The 9,720-nt window shown below is 37.3% G+C and overlaps 1 protein-coding gene across 1 annotated transcript in view; it reads left to right on the top strand.

Annotated features, from left to right (window-relative positions):
* The first annotated feature begins 1,100 nt into the window (after positions 1–1,100).
* LOC129457276 (uncharacterized) overlaps positions 1,101–9,720 on the top strand; it is a 19,509-nt gene continuing 10,889 nt past the window's right edge. The window contains 7 exon segments of the mRNA XM_055230396.1: positions 1,101–1,174; positions 2,576–2,837; positions 4,645–4,654; positions 6,575–6,633; positions 6,635–6,656; positions 7,316–7,482; positions 7,978–8,066. Coding sequence (XP_055086371.1) covers positions 1,101–1,174; positions 2,576–2,837; positions 4,645–4,654; positions 6,575–6,633; positions 6,635–6,656; positions 7,316–7,482; positions 7,978–8,066 — 683 coding nt within the window.

Genomic DNA, 9,720 nt, shown 5'->3' with positions numbered 1-9,720 from the left:
TATGAGTTTATAACTCGTAATTTTGGGAATGTAACATTTACAAAAAGTGAACCTTATCAATTTTGATTAAATGAATTTGGTATTTTAATAATTTCCTCAATAAACCAGCGGGGTTGTGACCAGCTGGCACTCTGCTCAGACCAGGAAAACGAGCGCTCACAGACACAGAGCACAGCTCATGAGTGGTCAGAACAGCACTCAGGGCCCACTGATTTGTTCAAGACGCCAGAAACTTTACTGGAGCTTAATTTATTCATTTTTTAAAAGTATGTAGGTGATAAACATAACAGTCCTCCTCCTGTCTCCTCTGCTCTGTACACTCAGTTGCAGTGTGCTACAAGCTCAATTAAGACTTTAAAAGTTCTAATTACGAGTTTTAAACTCATAATTAGTAGTTTTAAAACTCATAATTACGAGTTTTAAACTCATAATTAGTAGTTTTAAAAGTCGAAATTACGAGTTTTAAACTCGTAATTACGAGTTTTAAACTCATAATTACGAGTTTTAAACTCATAATTACGAGTTTTAAACTCATAATTACGAGTTTTAAACTCATAATTACGAGTTTTAAACTCATAATTACGAGTTTAAAACTCGTAATTTCGACTTTCTGTGGGGCTTTTATTTTTTTTTTCATGGCGGAAACGGGCTTCCATAACCTCTGCCTCTTCTGTCCTCCCAGGAGTCACTGAATCAAACCCATTAATTCCTAAAAGTACAGGCCCTGGTTTCTAACCTATAAACAAACAAATACACAAATTTGCTTTTTATTTTACTGTTTATTTTCCTGGTGCTCAATATTGATTTTATTCAAGAAAATCTTTTTTATTTTTTGTTTTATAAATTTTTGCTCCACCTCCACTTCTCCTATCCTCTGTCCCAGGAGTAACTGAATCAAACCCATTCATTCCTTGGCTCATCACGTGGATAATGTAATTGAGAAACAGTACAACTGCAGATAGGGGACTACCACGTATCTGCTCCATGTTTGGAACAGTACAGAACGCGTCTTTTGGCTGGTCAACACTGTGAGGTACAGGGTGATACTGATTGTAATTTGGACATTTATAAAAGTTTGTGAAAATCTATGGACCGCGAAGATGGGCAGTAGTCTAACGTGCTGCTGTCGGTTATATCTGAAACCCAGTCGGGAGGAGAAGAGCGCCATTTTAAGGTAATTGTTTTCTATTAATAAGCTGACAAAGTCTATCTGATTTACCATCTTAAAAAACTTTGAAAAACAGAACTAGTTCATTTTAAACTGTTTTTAGTTGTCCAAAGTTATTCCTCACTTAACTTATGCATTCAGAACAACCTAATTATTCACCATGATGAGTTAAAATCCGCAAAGTAGAAAGCTTTATTTTTTACAATTATTATATAAATTTTAAGGCCGTAAAACCTCTCTCTACACACTTTATACACTTTTCTCAGACAGGCATGTTACAATATTTTAGAAATACTGTAACACATTTAATTTTAATGATCAACCTACAAGGTTGGACAAACTTGTTAAAACGTATTGCTGCTGTCGTCCTTATTTTATTTTTCTCCTTTATGTGATGAACCGAAGATTCACTTATTCCGTAACGACGCTTTGCAGCCGCATAACTTCTATCTTGTTAAAAGCTCTCCAAAGACTTTTGTTTTGGCTCATTTTCACTCGCTTGTGGCTCTACTTTTGGGCGACGTGTCTGATGTGTTATACGTGAAACGTCATCGCGGAGAAAAGAGCAGATAATATACTTGCTACTACATCAAATAGATTTCTGTGGCGATTTCCAGCAGGATTTTCATGATACATCTACGGACGAGCTTATTAGTGTGTCATTAGGGACGGGCGAAAGTTGCTCCTGACCCCTGTGCGCACAGCGTCTGAAAATCAGGGCTCTTTACGCAGGACTGTGAGCTGTGTCAGTGTCTGTGAGACGTGAGACGTGAGCCGTGTTTGTTTTGAACATTGTTCCGCGAGTGTGACGCTTATTTTGAGCAACGAAAAATAAGAAAACATAATTTTATTTTAAGATCATAATAATCTTCCAATTTAAACTACAACAAAAAAGAGTTAACACAAATAAAATACACTTCAATTAAATACTTAAAATTTATTTTCCCAAGCCACGCAGAGCCGCAGTATAAGGCTGAAAGAGGCGCATGCGGCTCCGGAGCCGCGGTTTGCCGACCCCGCATGCCACTGCACGTAAGCTCGGCATCAATGAATCCAACTTGGACAATGTAAAAAGACGACAAAAGTTTTCAGAGGAAATAAAAGCAGATTTTCCGTGTTGGTGCAGCTTTATTTTCTAAACCTGCAGGTGTGTTCATCCCGTGTTGATGTCGTGTTGGTGCCAATTTTCAGGCAGGTGTCCGTGCACCGTCTTTCTGTGTAAATATCTCATGTTACAATATGAAAACCTGCGGCTTATATTCAGGTGCGGCTTATATATGTACAAAATAGATTTTATCTTCAAATTTAGCTGGTGCGGCTTATATTCAGGTGCGCTCTGTAGTCCGAAATTTACGGTATATATTACATAATATATACATATATATTTGTATATTATACATGCAGTAGCATGCAGACCACCACCACAGTCCCTCGACCTCCGGAACTCCAGTCCAGTGACTCCACTGACAGTGATACAGAAGAGGACAGCATCTTTGGGCCTCAGTCTTCCAGGAGGAACCCTTGGAAGCAGAAGCAGGCGGGCCATAGGAGCTCTGTTGAGGTGTGGTCTATTCATAAAACACGGAGTGGAGCATCCAAAAGGAGGTCCTCTGACAGAGAGCTGCAGGCTTTTATCAGCATGAGGGACCAGGCTGATAAAGCTACTGAGGTAATGTCATTGTGCAAAATAGAAAGTATATTTTATTTTAATATCTTATTTGAATGAAATTGTAGTGGCAAAGGTAATAACAGATCATGGGTTCTTCAGGCTATTTGAGGTGCAGTCATTATAAAGTGGTTCTGTTGTGCAGTAATGGCACAATTATGATTTCTATGTTAAAGGAGGAATAAATGGATGCATAATTCTTGAGAATTCTTGTGCAGTTGTTCAACCTTTTTTGAGTTGGAGCACACTTTTATTGTTAAAGTTCTACATCCACTGAAATACAATAACTTCAATTAGAGAAAAAATCGCAAATAAAGTGTGTGGCACTGTGTCTGAATCTAGGAATCTTTGTGTATTTTTTGCCTCAGAAATTTCAGGACATTCTAAAATGGCCAATTATTACATTAAGTGACAGTGTAAATTAGTTACCTCAGACTGGAAATTAGTCCAATTAAGGCACACCTGGCAATCCCTCAAGACACACTAGTGTGCCCAGCCACACTGGTGTAAAATCAATGTCCAGTGGTTTCACATTCAGTCCCTGACTAATGGGGCTATTTTTTCTGGTAGTACTAAAAGCAGATGCAATTCAAGTGGTGATAGGATTAAGTATCACTAAGTACATAATTACAAATGGACAGATGGCCCCTCTACATCTTTCAAAATGGGGTTGTACTTTCAAATACAGCAGAAGGGATTAGATTACAATACATATTAATGTGCATTTGTGTAATAATTAGATCAGGTTTGTTTCATATTAATTTCGCTGAAAATGTCAAAAGCCATTTTCCTGTATTTTGGCAGTGCTCAAACTTTCTAACATTCATCACTGGTATACCCAGAATCAGGCTAACAACATTATCCAATAAACTTGCACATGCATGTACTGTAACTGGCTTGAAAAAGGCAATTCTTTCATCTGGACTGAGGTCACCAGAAAATGTAATTTATTTTAAAACATAAAATTAAAATGGCTTTTTAAATCCAGCTTGGGGTCATAGCTAGTTTAAAGCTTCTTTTTTGTCATTTAAAGACTAGATTTATCACAACAGCAGGGCCAAGAGTTAATTCACTTAGTTCATTAGTAGTGAGTATTTTTCTGAAGGCTTTTCTGGCCTATTTTGAAGGAGGAAATATGGGGACATTTGTGGTTGGAAGAGTTGCATATATTCAAAATAAAATAGATTATTACCCATTATGTTAACAAACTAGTCTTTACCACATGCATTTTTTGTGAATCTAATAATATGATTTGTTATAATTTTAGACATGTAAATGTAGAAGGGTCAAAACTATAGAGCCCTGCAAGGGCACCGGGTGAGGAATTAATTAAAGAGACTCCTGAGAAATTCTTATATATATATATATATATATATATATATATATATATATATATATATATATATATATATATATATATATATATATATATATATATATATATTATAAATGTTTATTTCAATTAGATTTTTTTTTTTTTAAATCATAGTGCTTTCAGTGATGATGCAATTGTTTCATGTCAACCCTATTCACTGGTATTCATCCTTTGCTTATTTAATCTGTTATTACTGCATTTATGCATTCAAAACCACAAATTAAAGGACTCATGTAAGCTGCATACATGGCATAAAAAGAGAAGAGATTTCCGCCAATAGCCTATTAAAAAAAAAAAAAAGAGTTCCTGAAGCCAATTCTAAGAGGCAATGTTGATTTTATCCTTTATGACTAACCACAGGGCTGACCAAATAAAACAGATAACAACAAGAGAAAGTTGAAGTAAAGGAGTGGACAGGGGACGTCGGTGCATAAGCAATGGCACAATGGCACACAGCTGGTATCTGTGGATGAGCACTTAGTGCTCTAACATTACACATCTGTGTCCAAAACAACTACACTAACTTTACTGATAACTCCACAGATACTTTACAGTGTCATAAGACCATAAAAACTCACGTGTAAGCACATATATATAAGCACTCACCTTGTGTCAGAAGCCAGATCCATTTCACGCTTCTCCTCTCCTGCTATATTTCCTCTTTAAGTCCCATCAAGTGTCTACTCCATTGGCACTTAAAAACAAATGACTTGTATGCACTTGTTAACCTGTACTTACACTGCTCTCTCATCACAGCCTTGAGAGTCCATTGGGGAGGCCAGGCGTATGCGGCCACCTCTCATTCCAGTAGAGTGTGCTGTGCTCTGAATCACGTGATCATTCCTTGGGATCACATGATAATTTCTCAGGATTGAGGGATTCTCTTTATTTAATTCCTCATCTGGCTCCCCTGCGGAGCTCTATACAAGCACTGGCTCAAGACAGTGTTAACATAAAGTATTTGTAAAGCACAGACCTCCATTAAGGCATTACAGTTTTTCTTCTACTTCTTCCTTCTCTCTATATATGTTTATGTTACACATGGCGTTTTTGCTTTGGTTACCATGTTAGAATGCTATTTGCACTTCAAAACAAACCCCTGTAGGATATAGTTTACATTCTGTAAAATAAAGGTAAATGTCAAGTTCAAACAATAGACAGACATGTTGAAAAACGTTTACCTGCAAGTTTTTCAGGTTCAAATGAGACTCTTTTATGATTTCAGAACTGAAATATATTTGCTACATTTTACATGCAGTTTCTATGCAGATATGTAGCATTTAGGCATGCTTCAAACTGCAGAAGGCACTTATTCCAAGGATTCTCCCTGAGTTGTAGTACCCTCCAACAAATTATGTTTTGTATATGTGTGTGTGTGTGTGTGTGTGCATGTGTGTGTGTGTGTGGGGGGGGGGGGGGGGGGGGGGGGGGGGGTGTAGGTATGTATATGTATATAGAAAATTTCTCAGTTTGTGGTTTAAAGGGACAGTATAAAAGATTGATTTTAAATCTTGCGTTTCAGTAACATGACCTATCTGTGTCCTGATAGGAGGCAGACCTGTTCAAAATAGCTTATATTGAAAACAATTGCAATGTTGATTTATTCTTAATTTTGAAAAGATTGTTTTTTTTATATTGTTATTTTGGTATTTTGGTTCTCAAGACAATTGTCCAGTCAGAATGAGCCTCACATGCTGAATGGCCTGTCCATATACACACTGGCAGCCCATGTTCAGATGTGATTCTAATGTTTCTTTATCTTTGTGAAAGTAGTGTCACTATACTATATTTACACAATTTAGAATGCAGCATTTTAATAGACAAGTTACAGAACACTTGCAGAATCATGACATACTAACAGAAGGTGTGAGAGCAAATCCATATGACAGAGATCTGCAACAGAGCAGGACACAGTGGAAACATTGTGGGCTTGTCCTCGCTGTAAATGTAGAGCAGCAGTCTATCAAGGGTACACTGCAGTTTATGGGTCATTTCAGTTATGCAAAGGTTTGTGTCCCTATCATTCATTTTTTTCCCTGATGTCTGCATGCTGTGGATGCTACATATTGTTGCGTCTTTATGCACCTTGTCTATGTGTAAATGTTATGTGCGAGTTATACTGATTGAAGTGGCCACGAAGGCAGATATTAGGCTTGCTGTTGGGCTTCCAGGAAAAATAGTAATACTTTTACTTTTGCTAAGATACTTTTTATCTGTACTTTTACTGTAAGTAACAAAATCAAGTACTTCTAACCATCTCAAATTCACAGCTAGATAATGCTAATAAGAAAATATAATGATGTATTTTACTTTGAATATATTTAGTGTGTTACGCTTTTGTTTTGTTGTTTTAGGAATGGGGAACAGCTGAATTTTGACATCCACACACTGCGGTACGCAAAGAGAGAGGTCAGAGCTCGGTGGGAGAAAAATATTGTTCCAACTTGGTGAGAGCAGGCTTATCTGCATTTGTCAAAATTTATATTAATTGCCATCCCTGTAGCCAACTGCATGTGCATTAGAATACTATCTTAATCCTACATTAATAGGCTGTCTACAGCTCCAAAGGTCAAAATACACTGTTCCACTTTGTAATGTCATGTAGTGGTAGTTTTCAAGTTAAGAGCTACATTTTTAGTTCAGTAGAGATGGGTGATTCCAGGGCTTGAAATCATCCAAATGCTTCAAGTGAAGGTGTATGGAGTTTATAACATAGTAGAGCACACTCTGTATTACCACATGACATCGCAAAGTGGAACAGAGTGTTTTCAGTTTGAGAGAAGAACTCAACCTTAATATGCAGGGGTTTTTGCGTGTTAAGCATGTGTGAATGAAGCAAAACACAACTCCAGGTATGTTGAGAAAACAACATTGTAACATAGATCAGAAATAGCATAATATTTAAGACATAGCATACCATTACATAAGATTTTAAAGGGCCTCCTTGAAAATCTCATGAATATCTTAAATTAAACTGGTGTAGAAGATAACAGAAATATCTAAACTGTCTACTAACTAACTTCCTGCCTAATGCAGAGTTTTTATCCCCTACATGTTTATGATTTTAAACTATATTTTACATCGTAATCAGTTTCTGTGTGTGCAGGTTATCAGTGCGAGGTGGAGGCACTGTTGAATGTGAATAAGCAGAGTCGTTTCAGCAGAGACCAGGAGCACCGGTCTAGAGCCATAGAGCTGCTCAAATACCTGCTGGAGCACACCTGTCTGTTCCCCAAAGGCACCAGACACCACAGTCGATACCTCTATGTCATGGTGAATACAGCTTACAAATGTACCATTAGGGGGGTCCCAATTCACATCCCCATGTAAACTGAAAACTGTTTTTTTTTCTAATGTCCTTAAGGTAAATGCAACAATCTTCTTCTTATGATAGTCTACACTTCACTGTGATTGGTTAGGTCACTTAACCAGAGCCTTACAGAGGTTGACCAATGAGAGAAATGGGAGGGAAAAGGGACTTTGAGGAGACAGCTGCATTGAATACAGAAATAGTTGATCTTTACATGGTATGCCCAAAATAACAGATTATCACAGGCATGAGATAACTATTACATTTTTTTTTTCTTTCTTTTTTTTTTTTTTTTTTTTTTTACCGTATGTCCAAGTCCTATGTACAGTAATATGACAATACTGTTTATAGCTGGTGAAATGTTAGACATGCATCTTCAAAGCTATTACATTTTTAACAATTGTAAATTTTTACAAATAGAGAATTTAATAATTTACAACATCTTGGTCTTTGTTCAGGATCGCCTGGTGACACTGGACAGTGCTGAAGACTTTGTAAGGTTGGCCAAGAAAAATATCCAAAGAAGGATGGGTGAAAGTGACTGGAGGCAAACAAAACAATATTTATTTATATGTAATCATATTTTTACTCAGTTTTGTTGCTTTCAAAAGTTTTAACACAAAATGCGGACAATGGACATATGCAACAGTGCTTAGTCTGTATGCTGATGATATGTGGCACATTTGTGCATTTTATTGTTATTTTCTTCTCTTGACACTATTTATTAAATATTCTTTCCACTGATTTCTACAGCAAAAATATGTTTTATGAAATATAAAAATCTTTTTTGGTTTACTGCAAAAAGAAATCTTTCTGAATATGATGCCATATCAGAGTTAAAACACAAGAGGTACACATAGTGGTGTTGCCAGTTTCTCTTAGTGGGATGGATGAGAGGAGAAATTAAACTGATGGTTGTAAGAAAAGAACATTATGCAAAAACATTACCTTTAAAAGTGAACTGAAAATTAACAGTTTTGTGTTAATATTTTGTGATGTGTTCTATTGTTTAATATAATATCATATATTGAGTGACAGGGGATAATTGCAAAGTCACAATCTGTCCTCCTTATACCTCACTTTGCAAACCATCTGTTAATCATTATTGGAAAAAGCTTTCATTTTCCCTACAGGCAGTGAACTCATGTTGGCTATGTCTTCAAATCCTGTTTAGTCTTTGTGGATGCAAACACTGTCCATTTGGTCCAGTTCACCTCACCATCATCATCAGGTTCAAATACAGTGGCAACTCTCTGAGGCTTGACCTCAGGTCTTCCTCTCTTCATCCATTGTCTCCTTTTTCTCTCCCTGACTTTTTGCCTCCTGCCTCTCTGTGCCACTCTCCCTTTTTTGTCTCTTTGTCTCTATTTCTTTCTCTCCTTCCCTCTCACACTCCTTCTCTGTCCCCCAGTTGACTTTGACCCAGAAATTGTTCGGTCCAAGGCCCCTTCCGTTTCAAGTTTGCTCTCTAGATGTGAAACTACATGTGCGGGGAGGGGACCATTTTGAAAGATGGACTGATAGTTGATAGGCCGTGTCTCATTTCTCTTTCCTTGCTTTCTTCTCCTTGGTTCCTCTTGTTCTTCCATTTTTGAGCTGTCAATGAAAGGCACACATTAAGTGGTGTCCCCAAGTTCACAGGAGGCAAAGAAAGGAAACCACAGAAGAAAGATGAGCAATGTTCAACCACATTTATCTGAAAGCAAGATGTTGGTCTCCAACTTTGATTTAAAAGTAGCCCATGTAGGCCCATAGTCCTCATCATATGGTCATTTGGTTAGAACCAGCACAGTGCACCATTGACCATCAGCTGTGTCTCCTCCTGACTCTTTCCTCTGCTCTCTCCTCGCTGTGTCTCCTCTGTAGCTGGGACATCCTTACCCATTCCCTGCAGAATTGAGGAGAGGAATCAAGGAGAATCAAACGAGGAAAGCGAAATGAGACCCTAGTGTGCTGGCAGCTAGTTGTGAGCCATTGTACTCCACTGTTTTTTCCCATTTGACAATCTAGACCTTGTTATGCTGACATCATGTATAGACTTCTTCAGACATATTACCCCACTTTTCTCAGAATGAGGAGTTCATTTAGCTATGAGTCCAAAATGAGACAACTGAGGAAGAAAACCTTAATGAAATTATTCAAACTCACCATTGGTCATTCCCCACTGACCAAACTAAAAGTTCATAGGTCAACGATTACAT

This window comes from Periophthalmus magnuspinnatus, chromosome 21 (genome assembly GCF_009829125.3).
Source record: "Periophthalmus magnuspinnatus isolate fPerMag1 chromosome 21, fPerMag1.2.pri, whole genome shotgun sequence".
In the NCBI taxonomy this organism is placed as follows: domain Eukaryota; kingdom Metazoa; phylum Chordata; class Actinopteri; order Gobiiformes; family Gobiidae; genus Periophthalmus; species Periophthalmus magnuspinnatus.
This window is presented reverse-complemented; position numbering and strand designations above follow the sequence as displayed.